The sequence below is a fragment of the Rhopalosiphum maidis genome, chromosome 1, assembly GCF_003676215.2.
Source record: "Rhopalosiphum maidis isolate BTI-1 chromosome 1, ASM367621v3, whole genome shotgun sequence".
In the NCBI taxonomy this organism is placed as follows: Eukaryota; Metazoa; Arthropoda; class Insecta; order Hemiptera; family Aphididae; genus Rhopalosiphum; species Rhopalosiphum maidis.
The window spans coordinates 4,676,201-4,695,975 of NC_040877.1; the positions used below are offsets into that span (position 1 = coordinate 4,676,201).

A 19,775-nucleotide genomic window follows, 5' to 3' on the forward strand; every position below is an offset into this window, starting at 1 on the left:
TATTACCTATAACTTATAAGTTATTTGCTTGAGATGATGTATTCGTTTAAGTTTAACTAGTGCGTTGCGTACAAATCGTATCATATTAATTTAACATTTAGTAGTTCTCAATGTTCTCATATTTTTGCTTCGTTAGTCTTAAATGTTTATTGGGGTACAATAATATACCTGTTGTAAAACTGAACGGTAACAACACATCATTATTTACCAGTGGGTTGTTGGAAATGTTTTTTTCCATGGATATTTTATTTTTGTAGTGAGTAATAAGAATTTTTAATTGTTGTATTTTATGCACTTGTCTAAGCATAAATATTATAAAACGCTTCAAAATTAATATAGTTAGGAACCTATCGAAAAAGACTTCTAAAAACTAAAGAAAATATTAATGTGGGTTAAACTTATTAAATAAGAATTTCTGAATGTAAAATTGCTGATTTAACCAATATATATATATTTCAACAGTTGAGTTAATAAAAACAGGGTATTATTACCTAATACAACAATTTATTATCAGACCTACCTAATAACATGATTTTTGTTTTCAGTAGTATTTTATTAATATTTCTATTTTAACAAAAATTATTAAAAGATATAAATAAAAAAAACCTAAAAAAATAAATGCCACAACTTCCCTAAAAATGTTTACAATTGCAGATAATATTTTTTGTCGTTTTTATTATAGACATTAATAATTTTAATAATGTAATAACTGTAGTAATAAAACCAACAATTAATGAAATATGGACCGAAATTATCACAAATTTTTAAATTTATATATTTGATATTGCATAAGATAGAGAACATTTTTTATTGGACCGTCTTTAACAAAAACAAATTTCACACCCAAATTCAATCATCATGTACAAGTTATACTGATTTATAGTTATATATTTTGATTATGTATTTGTATACTTTTGTATTTGAGAGAATTTAAACGATTCTAAAAATATATCATATAAGTGTTGGTACATTAAAGATTTTAATAGAAGCTAATATATAAATAAGTTTTACTATGGACCACCACTAAATTAAAACTGAAAGTGTTAATTGAAATAAAATTTTTTGTTACAAATTCCCAATAATTACATATTAAACTTATAGGTAATAGGAACCTATGTATAAATATTTTACAAGTAATTATCACAATAGTAAATGGGATAACATTTTAATACATAGAACTGTATTTGAACTAATGTTTTGAACAAATGAACAAGAATCAGAAAATGTTTAAAAAATATTTTTAAATTTAAATAGGTTAATATTTACTATTTTAATAATTTATAACTACAAACTTTTTAAACTAAAGCAATTATAACACGAAAGAAAGTTTTGCATATTCATCAATTTTTTTATTTGACTAATTTTATTTTATTTTTACATATTTTTAATAGCAAGTTTTTACTATAAATTTAAAATGATGCAACAGTTATAAAAAATGTTTTTGTTTTAAAATTGGTACACTTAAAAACCATACACAACACATAAATTTACATATAATAAAAAACGAAGAAAGTTATAATTGAAATAGTTCTTTGAGCACTTTACATTAATTATTTACATTTAAATAAATATTAATTAAAAACTTATTATATTCAAACCAATATGATTAATTTACCGCTAATATCAAGAAACTTATGCTAAAATTAGTGAATAAATATAATAAAATAATGTCTAGAATAAAATGTATGTTGGAATTTTTTATCTTTTCAAAAAAATAAAAAATTGTTTTCTTTCTCTAAGAAATTACACAGATTGTTCATTGTTAACCTATTCAAACAATATTGCACTAACTATGACAAGTTCTTAAACAAGTATAATATTTACTCTTAATAACTTATAACTTGTAACTAAGATAACAATATATTGTCTACAGATTAAGTAAGATAAATTATGTGTATTAGTATTTGTATTGAAGGAAATAATAATTCTCCGACATTATCTATATTTATATATTTCAAATAAAATCTATTCATCAACATACAAATGTTGAGATTTATAATTTACATGTCATAGATCAAAATTTATATAATGACCTTTATAGATTTTGTCACAATTCATCTCCTGTGACCTTAGTAGTAAAGGGAATAAAAGATTATTGGCAATGATATTAGCTATTATTAAAATATTAAATTAAGTTGTTATACTCAAATTAGAATATAACACAAATATATAAAAAGAATACAAATTATATATGTTGTATTTAAATGTTTCCAAATGAAAATATTTATATTACAAAAACTGAAGTTTGTTTATAAAATTAATATTGTATTACCCCATTATGTAAGTGCACACTAAAAAAAAATTTTTGATTTATGTCCAACAATATTTATATTTGAACTTTTGCACAGTTACATATTAGATGTAAAAAAAAAATAATAATAATAATAAGAAAATTCAAATATTTCAATTATGATCATCTAATAATTATTTCTACTAAATATTATAACAAAAAAAAATTAATAGCCCAATTATCTATTATTTGGGTTCAAGTAACTGAATATAATATTAACATTTTAGTTTTACCTTTAAGTTAATTATTATAATATAATATCTGTGTACAATAAAAACAAAATTAATTAGACAGACATAAAATATCTGATCATGTTACATTTTGAGTGACAACTGGTACCAATTTTTCTGGAATTAGAGATAGCTAAAAAAAAAATATCTTGATTATGTTACATACGTGTATGTGTATATATTATCTAATTTAATTATAATAAAATATGAAAAAATATTCCTAGTCCCACCTCCTCACCATTTAATAATCATTTAGCTCTAATCACCTTTCCACTCTCATCATGACCTTGATATTTGGGCTTACTGTGAGTGAATGGTAAATATCTGTATCTGATCATATGCTGAAACATAGAAAATAAAATAACTTGAGTTATATATGAATATTTTTATATACAGTTAAGAGGACGTCACACTCGCATGTGTTGATTATTAATTAATTATAAATATTAAATATAATTTTGAATATAACAACTTTAGATTCTAACGGTGGGATCCTTTAATAGTTGTTATAGATGATACCAAATGTACTTGTAAATTGTGTCTAAATTAATGTGTTAGGACCACTGGTTTATTTAATTCTCATGTAAGACAGAGTATAATATGTAATTTTAAAATAATATTGTACTCTAATTATTTCTTACCATTATTTGGCGTTTCATTGTTATACAAAATAGAACAATAAAGTATAAGACAAGAATAGGCCAAAATACAGGAACGTCAAAGAATTGGAAAAATGTCAAAAATATTGACAATAATGTAGATTTTATTACCGAGTACCAAAATTTAAATTCAGGTAATCGGCGAATAAATGGCCTGAATTCTTCATTTGCTCGTGTTGGCAACGATGGACCAGAATCATCTAAATTAACATACAATATTTTAGTTGTTTTAATATATTAATATTGCATTTTAAATAATAAATTAAATCCAACAATAAAAAATTACCTTCAAACTCATCCATAGCTGGATCTATTTTTGGTGTAAGGAATGCAATGAATAAATTTAAATGGTATATACCTAATGCGTACGTTATTATGTACCATCCCTAAAAATATAATTAAGAACATTTCAATAAATTGTTAAATAATAATAAAAAATAATATAGGTATAATTAGTGTCGCAATTACACATTATGGGGCTGATGTGCAAAACTTAATTTGGGGCCTAAATTAAAAAAAAAATAAAAATCCTACTGTTAATAAAATATAATAGTTTGTGTTTATATTATGAAAGGTAATATTGTTATAAGGAATATATTGAAATTATTAAATTGTAATTTTGTGTCGTACAATGAAATATTAAATTTTTAATCCCCAAAATAAGCAAATATAATAATAATAATAATAAATATTTTTACAACCTATCTTATATAATATAATACAATATATATATATCCTATCTAATATAATAAGAGTATATTTTAGTATTTAACCTTCCAACAGCATATATTTTTATGAAAAACAATTTTTAACCTCAGTAAATATAATCAATACAAATATTTTGGTGTTTATGTATACAAAATTAATTAAAATTGCAATATTACCTGTAGCATTATTATTCTTATCATAAATAAAAGAATAAATACAAGTGCTCCTATCCATCTGGCTGTTCGAAATGGTGTGATGTCATCAAGAAATTTTTGAAGTTTCTGTAAAAACAATATCAGTTAGATAAAAATATTTATTAATATTATGTACTGAAATTTATACAAAATTAATTGTTGTAAGTAAAGTAAACATGATCAAAATAATTGTTAACTAAAAAAAAAAAAAATTATTCCATTAAATTGTTGAATATTAACTTCTACAATGTTGTAAATTTTGTTAAGGTGCAAAACTCTAGTTTAGAATCTACATAATCTTTTAATTAATTTTTTTTTTTTTTTTGAAACAAATGTACTATTTGATTCTGAGAATAATAATGCAATAAGAATTAGCCGGACAAACTTAATTTCAAAGTTATAACAATTTTAATTATAATGTTAGGTACATATTTTTACTCTTAGGTAAGAACACTGTCATGATCCATGTACATTTTTAATTCAATCCTGTCATTTTTACAAAATAAAAAAATTATTAGTTAAAAATCATTATTTCTAAAAATATAACACATTTGAAATGTGCATATTATGAAAGATCTGTCAATAAATAAACTTGTTTATGTTATTTTAAATAACTACGACAGTACAGCTATATTAAACTATAGTGAAGGCTACATTATTATTACAAAATATCATAGTCAAAATCAATAAATTCAAATCATATACATTTTTTTATAATTTTTTTTTTAAATTAAATTTTTTTTTTTATATTTTTTGGCTCTGCTCTTCAGTGCACTACACAGAAGCAAGCAAATTACCAAGACTAGTCTCTAGTTGCACCCAAAATGCATTTGTTTTTAACCTGTGATTTACCTAAGGTGGTTTTGTATACAAAATTGAGAGATTTTGTTTTTAAATAGTACAAACGAACACTGAATATGACTATTACCACTAGACTAGAATCACCCACATAAAATACAAATTAAAGCTATATATTTAAATCATATAATATTCGTAGATTGCAAAAATTTTAAAGTGTTATACCTTAAAAAAATAATGATTTTTTTTGCATTATCATTTTTGAAACGTTGAAGTATCTGTTTTGAAAAAAAATTAGATTGGGTGCTAAATTAAATTTATTCTAAATTACTTAACATAGAAATCAAATTTTGATTAGAATTATTAATAAAATATTTTTGAATTTAAACATTAGTGATTTTTAAAATTAAAGGTTTCTTATCAATTATAAATGTAAATAAACTTTTAATTTTTCATAAAGCAAAGAAATCTTGCAAATTATTTTTTTTTATAAATTATATAAATATAAAACTATTGTATGAAATAGTCTTACAGTTATAATAGATAATAAATTCAATGATAAATGTTAACATACCTAATGAGAAGAAAAAAAAAATGTTGAATACATATTTCACCTAACATAAATGATTTTGAACATGTATTATTAGCTATTACATACAAAAAAAAATTTTAATTTTAACAAACAATATGTATTATATGTATAAAATGCAAGGTTATTCTTGATTATTTAAAAAACAATAAATTCAAAATATTTTAAATAATAATATTAAGTCTAATTAGTATAATAAGATTTAGTTTAATTATCTATCTACTCGTTTAAATTAAAAAAAAAAAAAAATTATACAAGAACATGTAAATAGATTATGAATAAGTTGTTAACATACAAAATACTAATATACTAAATAGAATGTTTTCTGTCTAATAATGTAATCATTTCAATACTTGATAATATCTATTTTTTGTTTATAAAGAAATGTTAAGATATATATATATATATTTATTCAAGTTTGCGTTACAGAATATATATTAATCTTAAATAATCAAGTTTATGAGATTTAAATCTCTAATAAAACCGTATTGTGTAATCCATACCTACTACATGATAAACATAAATTATTATATAATACAATATTAATTACCTGAGATAAACGAAGAAAAGCCAATGAAACTGTGCTTTGCTGGGTATTAGAATCACTTGTAAAGTCTTGCATTTTAGACTAGAAGTTTACTTCAAATTTATAATTTCTGTAACAAAAATAAATAAAAATTAAGTACTTTAAAAATATATATTATAAATAAGTATGCAGTTAGAAATAGATATTTTAAATTAAAATAAAAAAATTATTTCATTTACAATTTTTATAAAAAAAATTTAAAAAAATTACTAATAAAATTATTTTTTAATAGCTACTTGTAAATATAATAATACAATTCCATAAGTTGACTGTAATAAATCTAGTTCAAAATCAGTGGTATATTAATTACATTGATAAAAAAGGAATGGATAGGATTTTTCTATACTTAATACAGTTAATGCTCAGAGATCAAAATTGTGGCCAATTGAAGCGAATAATCAAACCACTATGGTTATTACTTACTATGTTAACCACTACCTTGTTGTGCTAACATACCACATATTAATATAATTGAATTGCATAACTGATGTCCTATCTATTAATTTATCATCTATGATTACCTCATTAGGTAATTGTTTAACAATGAATAAACAATCATTTTAGTAGAAAATGTTTGACCTAACAGGACAATTTCCTCTGATAAATAGACACAAATAATGAACTTGAATGAAATAAATATAAGTTGTGGAAAAATTTTCAAAAAAATATTTTTGGTCCTAAGGAAAAGAATATAGAATACCATACTACATAGTATTTTTCACGTGAATGATTAAATACAATTTATTTTTTAATTTTTACATTATTTAAATTTAGCCATAAAGATATAAGTATTAAGCAAATACTCATAGGCGCAATTAGGGGGGGCACTTAGGGTGTATTAGCACCCCCAATTTTAAAATTAACACCTTCAAATATTTTTTCATAATATCACATTCTGCAGCAATTCAACACTATGCCCAGAAAATGAAGAGCATAAGCAACTTCAGTTTTTTTGTTTTTTTGAAATTGGGCCATTGAAATATTTATAATTTAATAAATAAATCATATTTAAATATTGTATAAGTTTAACAATTATTAAAAATTAAATATCAAGTATTAAAGAATCATTAAATTAAAAACCCAAGCTGTATTTAATGTTTAAATTAAATATTGAATACAATGGTATTTACTTTTATTCTTATATTATCATTTTCAACCAGTAACAGTAACATTTTGTTTGATATTATATGTATAATTCTTTAAAAAATAAATGAAATTGAGTTTTGTTATTTTTTATTAACTGTAGGTATAATTAACTGTAACTTTAATTATTAGAAGCTATTTTTAAAAGCTTTACTAGATACCTACATTTAAAGATAACATTAAAAAATAAAAATTAAATTTATTACCTTCTTGAATAGTTAGCATATAAATCCCTACATTTAATTATTATACAGTTTCCTTATAATAATTTTAATATTTTGTATTATTTATTAAAATATTATATTTTGAGGAATTTTTTCCTTAGGGTTGAAGATTTTTTCCCAGAGTTCTTTCACAGGGAAGTTTTCTTGAGATTTCTACTCCAATTACAAAAGCCAGCTATTAAGAGCTCACTTGGACGGACGTGTACATACCTTATATTTCAGTAATCTACAGTGTATATACTGTATTTATAAAAATCAACGTCAATTCAATAAGTCATAATCATACATAAATCATACTCACATATTTATTGTTTAATGGTTATAACCTCGCGTTTATTTAATGCGAACATAGAACTCCAGTTTTCGTTTGGTAAACCATCATCCCGGTGCTGATAATTGGAATACACAAATCAACAAATGCCTCCAATAATTAATTCCACATGCCTGACAAGGAGCGGTTAACCAATGTCCCAGTGTTCACAATTAAATATATAATTACTCAGGACAACGTTATATCATGTATATATATTTATAATTAAAACGGTATTGTAATTACTAATTAAGAACCAATTTATGAGATTGCTACGAGCGGTGGCAGTCGCCAGTCGGCAAGAATGAAGAAAGTAAAATTCGTATAGGGCTGTTCGTCAATCGTCACTGATAACGTGATAATATTCCGGTTGCGTGGACTGTTGTGAGTGCACACAACCACTGAACGAGTGACAGCTGGCGCACAATTTACTCCATGAAATAATTTTAATTTCAAATGGCGGCAATAAAAATTAATTGTACATCTTTATCTGTTTATACATATCAGTATATTTTGAAAATTGAATAGACAGTAATAAACTAATAATCTGCAAACATTCAAATCTATGTATGAATAGAGACAATATTATTGACAAAAATATTTAACCTTTTTGTACTTATCAGTAAAATATATTAATTAGCAGGGCTCGGGACTTAAAAATATAATAAATACTAATATATATATAATATATATACTAATATTTTTCATTACTTAAAATCATTAAGATAAGCGCTTGAAAACATCATTATAAGCACTCAAATAAGCATTTAAAAAACTTAAATTTGAGCATAAATATTTAATCAAAAAAAAAACTTTTTTTACATGATAAAGTAGAAACTAGACATAATTTGTAACTGTGCTAAAAATAATATAATTAATTATTACCAAATTATTGAAACAAAATGATTGGAAAAAGTTTCTAACTAAAAAATCAAAAAAATAAAAATAAATCTTTTTATAATAAAGAAAATCAAAATTCATAGAAACATTTTGCTTTATTGTTTATAGATTTTCCGAGGAATTTACTGAAAAAAAAACTATAAAAAGTAGAACAACTGGTCAATAAAGCAAAAATAATCACAAAAACTGAAAATAATCATCTTTTTAAAAAATTGTAGAAAAAAGCACTTTCAAATTTCATAATTGAATGTGTTGTAACATGACATATACTTCCATAGCACTCTGCTAAATTTTAAGTCAATCTATAAAAATAAGCAAATTTTTTAAGTCCCGAGCCCTGTTAATTAGTAATAATTATTATTATTATAATATAGCATATAATAATGTCCGCTCTAAAGAATAAAACAAGTATAAAATAAAAAACTAAACAATTCACATCCTAATAAATTCAATAAAAAAAAAACAGTATTTAAGAAATAAAAAAAAATACTTTAAAACCAATATTTATTATTTGTAATTACATTTTAATTATTTACTAGACTTAAAGAGCAAAATGCATTAGTATCATCGCCTCTTCTTTACCAGTATAATAAATATTTTAATTGTATAATTATATGAGAAGATATTGAGGAAATTTAGTTTTAAAAATATGCGTATAAGTATAAAATATTTTCTGACATTATTTATTCATTGTTAACATTTAATAACTGATATCATACTATACATAGTTTTTATAACTATAATAATCACAAGCTTTAAAAACCATACCTCTAGAGTCTAAACAATTTAAACTATAAATGTTTTAAAATACCATAACTAAATAGTAAATACTAATTGCTTCTAGTCATTACGATTTTTGAATTGTATACCTACCAATTCCTAGGTAATGAAGTAATTTTCTCGTTCAATTTAAAAACAATTATTCCACGATGACATACTTTTATACTATTAAATAAGATTAATGTACATTTGTCTAGTTATAGCCTTAAAATAGTAGCAATATAGGTAGTACATAACAATTTATATAACTACATATATATTTGTATAATATAATTTATTAAGAAAATATCGGTGCCTCTCTCCTCTCTCTCTCTCTCTCTCTTTCTCTCTTTCTCTCATCGCCCCCCGGACAACATAAAAAATTTAGCAGAATTAACTTTGTGTTGTAAGCTTTAGTATTAGAGACTTAAGTGAATCGTCAAACTGTTAAATTTAAATTTGAAAACAACAGATGTGTTTTTACGTTAGCTATTTCATTTTATGTTAAATATTCGTGGTTATATTATTAATTATTAGGCACCTATATATAAAATGTTAAAATGTAAAAATCCTCTTAATTAGCTTTAAAATTAAAATATCGTTAAAAAACCAAAATTAAGTTTACAGATATCGTTCTTCACTTCAAATTTGGTAATTAGACAATTCACTTAAATACTAAAACTAGAGTTTATTTTGATAAAAAAAAGTAATGCATTGGGCGTGAGTCAGGGAGAAACAAATATAGTGAGCGCTGAGCTATTCTTCACTATAATCCTCTTAACACATTTGATAAAATATCATATTATATTTATTTACCTATTTATTAATAATATACTAATTAGTAATTTAATACTAATAGTCTATATTATGAATAGGTAATCATAATAATTTATTATTTTGACAAAATCCAAGGTTTATAGATTATAATCTATAAATCTTATAGATCAGGAGTGGCCACAACGAAACTCGCGAGCCGCATGCGGCTCTTAAATTAATTTTATGCGACTCTTGAACCAAATTTAGGCTAAAACTAAATGTAAATAAATGTTACTTCATTTGATTTAAAATGAAAAATGTATCTCAATTTTATAAACATTGCTTTACAATGTGGCTTACCTCGAATCAACTTTATAAATTTATGGCTCCCAAAGTTAAGGTTAGTGGCCACCCCTATTATAGATTATAGATTATAATCTATAAACCTTGGACAAAATCAACAAATGTTATCAATTATTATTATATTAATAGGTATTAGATACAACGACATTGGTATTACTTTAAACTCTAAAGTCTAAATAATATCATGACATTTAAAATTATACGCTATAATTATAGATTTAGATAGTGTACTATGAAATGTTCAGTATCATAAATAGTTGATAATATTAAAGGTACCATTTACCATTTACAAAATCTACGTGGGAAATAATCGTGAAGTGAAAAAGTTAAATGTAACATTGTGTATTCTAATTTCTAGCTATTCTTATAGGTGTGATAAGGACTAAGAACGACACGAAATAAATTGTCTTGTTATTATTTTAATGGGTTTTATGTGGTTTATACTGGTATTACAAAATATAGTCATAAGACCATCCTACTGCATATAATCCTTGGCATTTCAATAAATAATAATTAAATTAAAATACAAAAATACAGTGTACTTAGTCTGTAGTCAATACTCATTTTATAACATTAACTGTTTTTGTAGCAATATAATACAAATATAATTATTATTATATGATTGGTTGTTGTTTTATTGATTTTCTTTGTCAAATTGTCTGCCGCATTGAATATATCATAGTAATAAATAATTTAAGTCAAATACTGTTCCTGTATTATATACACAATATTATGCAATCTATAGAACAGTGATGTTTTCGTTATATTATTATATATATGTATGCAAATGGTGCCCATCATTATCATAACATTCATAACTAATCAGATAATTTTTGGATAGGTACAAGTATTAAAAAATAAATAATATATAATTATAATATAATGAAAAAAAATTATGTATCAATTGAATTGCTTTCAGATTCAAGCTTATATATTTCAGGTTCAGACCATTGTGATAACAACTTACTGTGCTCTGACGGGAGATGGAATGTATTTTCAATCCGCGGTTCCTGAAATTGTGAGTAATATAATATGATTTCAATCTATGCGTCGCACCGTAAACAAAATCAAAATTAACGTAATATTTTACGCTGTGCAGAGTTAAATACGGAAACTGGCAACAGCTACAGCGGTAATGCCGATAATATCGTAGCAAGTACCTCGTAAAACTAAGAGGAGTGTCTGCTATAATAATAGGTGTGCTTCATTTTTAAGAGTAAATCAGATTTAGGATATATAATATATCTCTATATATTATATAAAAATTTTGTGTACGATAGGTGTGTCCGCAATGCACTCCAAAACTACACAACCGATTTTGATGAAACTGATTAATTTGTGTGATTTGGTCTCCATCATAAGATAGGGTAGTTTTTTATCCCGATTAATGACCTCAATATTACCTCTTCGTTATGTTTAGGGCTGTGCGATTATTTTTAACGAATAATACATAATCGATAGGTAAATCAATTGAAAAGATGCGACGCTTGGCGAAAGAGTTATTTTAAGTTGATATGTCGGAAATATAATCTAGGTATACATCAAATTAGAAAACCAAAAATATTATTTATCCTCATATTAAATGTTGGCATTTGGCAATCAAATTTAATACGGATGCATTTTGTACGAGCAATGAATAGTACATAATAATGAATTAATGAATAATATGACAAATGGTTATGCTAATAAAAAAAAAAATTATGATTTATGACTAATGCAGAAAGGTGGGTTTCACAATCACTAAATATTTAATGAATCAATATCTACTTTTTAGTAGACTGCATGATTTAGTGGTCCATGATTGGTTCATTAAATTTTAGTGAGCCATTAAATTAATAAATTTTTATGCAGCTCAATATTAGTTTAAGATTTGTAAAAAAGAAATGAATCAAAGGTATAAAGAATAGGTAAGTTAATTAAATTGTGCTTATATAGCACGTTATAATAAATAGAAAATATATAGACCTTGGTATTTATTTTGATCCCAAACTTAAATTTGTCTGTCATATTACCAACATTGTTAATAGGTCAAATAAAATCCTTAGTTTTTACCGTCGAAATTCTGAAGATTGTGATGATTCAATAACTTTAAATTACATTTACTGCAGCTTAGTTCGTTCATTCGTGAATATGGCTCAATAATATGGTCTCCATATCAATCGGATCATAAGCATATCATTGAAAAAATTCAACAAAAGTTCTTATGTTTCCTTTCGTTTAAATGTTCCATAGTCAGAATTCTTCGTACACTTCACTACTATAACATTACTTAACCTCGAAACACTAGAACAACGTCGTTTGCGATTAGATTAGATTTGTATTTTTCATATAAACTTTTTATAGGAAATATTGACTGTCCCTAGTTCCTAAGTCGTTTAACCTTCCATGCCCCAACTCGTAACTCCAGTTCTAAAAACACTTTTTATCTTAACACAGAGTAACTAATAATGCGAGCAATACTCCCCATCAAAGAATTATGAAAATTATAAATAATCTGTTCATATCACCAAACTTCAACTCATTCAAAAATTATTGTAATTTTTTTTTTTGTTAATTCATTGCTATAAGACGTATATTATATCATAATTTATATTGTACATCATTGTTTTTTTCTCTTTCATTTCTTCTCTTTTTGTATAATACTGTTAAGATCGAATGTTGTTATTATTATTGTATGTATTTACATATGTATGTAATTGGGCCTGGCCTGTTTAAAATATAAATAAATAAATAACATTACTCTTGTACAAAGTATAGGTATAATTGTAAAGTTGTATAAGTTAATTATTACCAATAAACAATGTTTATTTAAAACAACACAATATGAAAAAAACACAAAAAAAAATATTCTGGGTAGGTATAGGTTACTTACTTATTTACTAATTTATCACAACATTATGAATACATCGTATAATACTACCCAGAGACCAGTCAGATAGCAACATGTTTATTTATGTAATAAATGGTTAATCACTATAAATTTTGTCGGATACAAAAAGTGTTATCAATTTTCATTTATGATAAATGGCTTGGACCGAGTTTACAAAAAAAAATTAAAAATAATGTTTGTTTATATTTTTGATAAATATTTATCAAGTATATATATCTAATATGCGATTTATTAATTTTGGTCTCTGGACATCAGTTATACGTACAATGGCATAGTCTTTAAAAAATGTTTAAACTAAATAAAACAAACAATATTTTTTACTTAGAAAAAATTTTAAAAATCGTGGCTTTCTTAATCATAAATGTATGTACTAATTTACTCACTCTCGTGGAAATGATAATATATATATTATAAATTACATTAATATTTAATCAAACAATAAATTAACAATATTCATTTGGCATATAGTAAATTTTAGACAATTTTTTTAACGTATAAAGTGTTAAAAATCACGTATAAAAACTATATATTTATATTGCACTCGTATTTTGGTAATCTAAAGTAATAAGTATAATATTGGTAATCAGTAAAATGTTATAATCATTAAAATAATAAACAAAAAAAATAATAAAAACACAAAATTAATTGAAAAATATCTATATAAATGATACCATATTTTGACAAGCTAGGTAAAAATTAGTACACTGTTTAATTATTGTATTACATAAGTATACTACATGTTTCAGTACATATGTATAGAATGTATAGATAAATGTATCAAAAATAGTTCAATCAAATAATTATTATAGTCGATATAAACATTTTGCTCTTATTTTATATTTATTCTCCACTTAGTTAAATACGTCACCATTTATATTTTAATATTGCACTATTTAAATATAATATTATATTACACGATAAACAACGCTAATAATGATAATAATAAGTAATATTACGTAGATATATAATTTTGATGTTTCGTTCTATAGGCAGTATATCGCAAATGGCACAATCTATTAAAACTAAATATACAATTAAAAAAGAAAAAAAATCAATCCTAATAATGTTAATCGTAATATATTTTTGATAATTATATAATCGTGAAAATAATTAAATATTTGTTTTATAAATATAAAATATTAATTACTTTAATAAAAATTACGTATTTTAAATTTTTAATAATCAACAAAAAGTAGTTTCATACTATTAGCAAAATAAAAAAAAAGATAACTGAAACAAACAAAAATGAATACAATTTATTATTTAAATTTCTTAATATCCATAATTAACAATCAATAAGTAAATAGTAAGTATGGAAATAAATTGATGAAATATTTTTTTCTAAATCATTGTGTTCATAAATACAAAATGTTTCATTACTATATATGAGTAGGTATACTTAAAAACACTTTACAATCTTTATGAGTTATGGTAGTAGATTTTTAGTCAGTAACTGAAAAATTATTTCTAATTAATAATAGTATACACTATAGGAATATTTAAAAAATGATTATAATATATATATATATACTATAGGATGATTTATTTATAATTGTCTATACTTGAAATCTATGAAATATTTGTTATATGTATTTATTATTTTTATTTTTTATTTTTAAATTAATCAGCAGTACATAAATTAAAGTAAATACTTGAATAAAAATTTCAAATTTGGCTCGAAAAACAGTAGGTATACTATAATAGAATTAAAATCGTATTTATTTCATTTAAGACATTTTAATCCAGTGAAAATCACTATAATATAGTATAATATAAACACTGCATTTCATTCTATACCACTTGAATAACGAGACATAATTTTATATCCGACAACACAGTTAAAAAATATTAAGTTTTTAATTAATACGAACAATAAACATGGCAGGATTTCAGTCACTGTTCAGAAAGAAAAAAGTACAAAAAGGTTTAAACTGGACATCGACATAGAGTATAACAGAAATATGACAAATGGCACTTGTGATTTTTATATTATATTTAAACTTACAGAAGATGTTTTAATCAATTTAATAATAGTTCTTAACAAAATAAAATAATTAGTCAATTTCTTGATTTTTGGCACATTTTATTAGCATGCAAAAATCACGCTCATTACATCTACTTTACCTATATATGCATGATGTATCATTACAATTGCGATATAATAATTGTATATAATTGTATTAAAATTACATGGTATCGTTAAAAGTATTAAAAAAAGAAAAATCCTTAGGGCATCTAATTAATTATTGTTATGTTACATAAATCATCGTTTCGTAAAGTATTCGTCTGACGAGTTCCTAAATTTGAGTTGTATTTGTTGACGGACGGACGCTATGACGCCGGACGGACAAAATCCACTTTACGCAATTACTTTTTCTCGGGCACGAACGTTGCAGATAACGATTTGTGGAAAACAATTTAGTATTGTGGTAAATGGATGTAATAATATTAAATTAAACTTAACGTCGTTAAGAAAACTGTATAGAAAACTTCACGACATTGATGATAATAGTCATAATAGTAATAATAATAAAAAAAATTAATAATACGAAAAACCTAAAAACGCTATAATTACTTAAGTTACACGACACGATGAGACACGCATTTTTTCAGGAAGTAAAAACCACCGACCACGGTCCACCGGTAGTGGCGGAGTCGTACCGGTTTTCGTGATTTCGTTAACGCGTTCGCAGTAGGTCGCAAGTTTTCGTGCTCTGTACCTACTATACAAAGTATTTAAATAGTAGCTAACCTCGTCTACTAGTCGATAAACGATAATGATAGCGTATTATCAATTACGACGTAGACGATCGCTTTACATACCCCCGACCCCCCATCCCCACCACACCCCAACATCTTCCCAGCTACATATTATTAGATATACTGTTGTGGTCTCAACATCACTGTACGTTCCTGAAGAACATGCTGAGCTTCCACACGGCCATGGGTTTTTTGAACACGGTTACAGAACCGTCGCGTTCTGTGCCACCCAAAAGGTATACCGCGTACTCTTTGACTTGATGGTTCTCGACGACCATGCCACCACCGCCGCGACCAATGGCGGACGCCCGTCCAGCGCTCGCAGCCCGCGCCGCTTTTGTCGACGACCGGACGTCCGAGCTCGAATTAAACGCCGTCGACGAGTTGAGCGCAAGAGTCTTGGGAGGCGCAGGACGGTTCATGTCACGCATTTCAAACGCGTTGTCGCTGTCCTCCAACAGGCTGTCCGGCGGACTGTTGAGTTTAACGTAATCACCTGTACACAACAGAAAAACGCTGCACTTTAGCCAATCATATTATTTTAATATAACATTACTATTTGTATACATTTAAAATTATGCACAATGATGTCAATATATTAAAGTTACCTATTAATAAACAAATCTCTTAATAATAATATATGGATATTATTATACTATTATTTATTAGTTTATGTTTATATTATCTGGCCGGGGATAAATAAAACCGAATTGAACAATCCACTTGTGATGGATATTGGGGCTCGGGGTTCAATGCAAAGCACATTATTTTTTGGTTGTCTCAGGAGTCGGGACAATATATTTCAAGTACGAGTATTACATATCGTACATAGTATTAATTAATATTTCAAATTTTGAACTCATGGGCTCCCACACGAACATGTTTGGTCCATTATCTTTTTGAAAAATAAATGAAAATAAATAAATACTAAAAATTATATCCAATTATAATAACTATTTTATTATTTGTAATAACTAATGGAAACTGTATAAATAAACAAAAAATAATCGATTCGTGAGCCAAAACAAAATGTATGTGTGAGACACCTAAAATGACCTACAGTACAAACTTTCTCCGAGTCTGGGGATATTCCCTAAGGAATGTATTGGTATAACTTTTACTGAAAACGGTCCAGTAGTTTTTGAGTCTACATAATATTATATAGACTATAGAGAATAAAATAGATACATTCATTTTTATATAAAATATATATTATCTAGTTAATTATGTCTCTCAGCAAAGTGTTATCATGAGTAAAAACAACTATTAACATAAAATAATTTTATTCTTAACACCACTATTTATTTTAAATTTAACTCCAAATTATCTATGAGTAATATTCATTGTACAAGCAACTTGTAGTATAGGATTAAGTCAAAGATTATTTTAATATATTTTATACAGAATGTGATTATGATTATTATTTTACACAGAATTTATCAAATATAAAAATTATTAACGATTTCTTACCACAGAAAAATTAAGATTAGTACGGCTGAGCGCTGAGAGGGTTAGAGCACCCAAGAAACATTACTAGGTCCGCCTTTGGCTTTCACCAATAATATATTATAAATTATTGTAATAATTATTAATTATGGGTATTAATTGGGTAAGTACAAGTAATATAACTTATTACATTATATTATCAATACCATCACGAAGGGGGAACAACTTTTATTATTGGTGTGAGATACCGGGTACATACCTACGTGCTTAATGCTTATACTTATTAGGTCTCTGCCCCAGAAAATAAGGTGTAACGTTATATAAATATTTAATTTAAAAATATTATTTAAAATTAATTTTAATTTTATCTTATAAACTAGTTCCGTAAACATTTGAATACTGAATAGTAAATTATTACAAAACTACGTGCTACAGTGACAGCAAACTATTGCAAAATTTTAGTTTTAGTAAAACTAGTTTAAAATTAATGCAATCAGAATATTTCAATAGATATAATGTATATAAATAAATAGTGCATACAATTTATAGAAGGTGTAATAATGAAAAAAATGAATGAATATCAGAATATTAGCGTGGAATGGAAAAAAACACGAATCGTGTAATGTATATACATTTTCATAGCATTATATTGCTGTGAATAATTCATGCATTTTTTAATTCGTATGTATTTAATTTTTTATGAACAAGAAATATAATTATTAATATTTTGATAAAAACTCGGTTAACTAACGTACACACGTGGGATACCATTAAAAGTAGTTATCTTTTACTGTCTCTCAGGGACTAATAACCACTACAAATAACTAAAATAAAATGTTTAAAAGTAATTTGAATTAAACATAATATGCATATTTCTATAAAAAACTTTCCATTCATACTTCATACATTTTATAGACAAATGTTTATATTTGTCTATAAAATGTAGATGTATAAATACATAAATTATTGTTCGAAAATAATAACACGGCAATAACGATTTGGACGAGTCTGTTAAGCGGAAATAAAAGAACTTGAATTATTTAAGGGCGCATAGAAGTTTAATAAGATGTGTATATGTAAAAATATTTAATTTATTCTTTTAAATTTTTTTTGGCTACAACTTTTGGTGATAAAAATATTAGTTATGCCCCTCAGAAATTGTAATAGATTTTCGCCAATGGCATAATATGACGATACGATTGATGCTGCCAGCGAGACAACTTGTATAATATTTAAACGGGAGTGGGACGAGATGATGTTCATTACGGATCTATATATTATATACATCATACGCTATGCCAATGGTGTAACCAAGGGGCTACAGCCCTCTCGCCCACTAAAACAAAATACTTGATATACCACTACGCCAGGTGAGCCATGTATTGTTATATTATTGGGTGAAACAAGAATACGAAACCTTTACCTTTTTTATAATATGATTGTCGCTGCCACTATGAGACAAAAGATATTGTTTTGTATACAAAAATCACACGATTGTGGACACAATTTAGTGTAACATTGGCACATTGTTGAGTTGTGCGACGTAGTCTACCGAGCCCATGGATTATCAATTTTATGATCGGGTTATTGTCCGGTGAGCAGCAACTATACTATCGCTTAAGATAGTGGTGACCAACCTTTTTTTACGCAATAAGTGAGTTGATTCCAAGACATACTTATGTATTAGTTGATTCCGAGGTCATTAAGAGGTATGTACGAGTTGATTCCCTATTGTTGTATATCAATATATTGAGCTGTTAAAAGTGCTGTTGAAAACATATATTGAATACAGGAGCAATGGAACTAGAAAATCCATGAAAATCTGAGAAAAATAATTATTTTGAGAGAAGTGATGTCACGGTATAAATACTGGTTATCTTATTACCGGGTATACCAGTTTTTAAAAACAATGTGTTTTATATTTTTACCTAACTAATATTTTTTTATAATAAATTATAATATAATACAATAAATGGTTTATAAATAAAAATAAAATGATTTTCAAAATATAAAAAAACTAAAAAGAACAATATTTTTGAGAAACTTATCAGCCAGACTCCTCGTGGTGTGTCTTGGATTACGCTAATAGGCTAAATATTTGACTAAATAAAAAAAAAATATAACATGACCTGGGTATCAACTCAACGGTGTCGGTGTAGGTAAACAGGTA

General features: G+C 25.1%; 2 protein-coding genes across 6 annotated transcripts in view; both read right to left on the reverse strand.

The window, feature by feature from the left end:
- Positions 1-2,431: 2,431 nt before the first annotated feature.
- Positions 2,432-8,057, reverse strand: LOC113548119 (protein RER1). Of its 3 annotated transcripts, none has more exons than XM_026948804.1 (7): positions 7,723-8,057; positions 6,019-6,124; positions 4,064-4,168; positions 3,466-3,565; positions 3,162-3,379; positions 2,787-2,861; positions 2,432-2,653 (listed from the first exon to the last, which is right to left on the reverse strand). In XM_026948804.1, the coding sequence occupies exons 2-7, from the start codon at positions 6,088-6,090 to the stop codon at positions 2,600-2,602; spliced, it is 624 nt and encodes a 207-aa protein (XP_026804605.1). In that variant the 5' UTR covers positions 6,091-6,124; positions 7,723-8,057; the 3' UTR covers positions 2,432-2,599. The 3 variants fall into 3 exon arrangements, with proteins under 3 accessions (XP_026804605.1, XP_026804606.1, XP_026804607.1); XM_026948805.1 differs by having other exon boundaries at positions 2,511-2,653; positions 2,759-2,861; positions 7,723-8,056; XM_026948806.1 differs by having other exon boundaries at positions 2,512-2,653; positions 2,751-2,861.
- Positions 8,058-16,254: 8,197 nt separating this feature from the next.
- Positions 16,255-19,775, reverse strand: part of LOC113549757 — a 30,745-nt gene continuing 27,224 nt past the window's right edge. For all 3 annotated transcript variants that reach the window (XM_026951219.1, XM_026951220.1, XM_026951218.1), the window contains one exon: positions 16,255-16,655. In XM_026951219.1, coding sequence (XP_026807020.1) covers positions 16,300-16,655 — 356 coding nt within the window. In that variant the 3' untranslated portion in view covers positions 16,255-16,299. The remainder of the gene's footprint in view (positions 16,656-19,775) is intronic.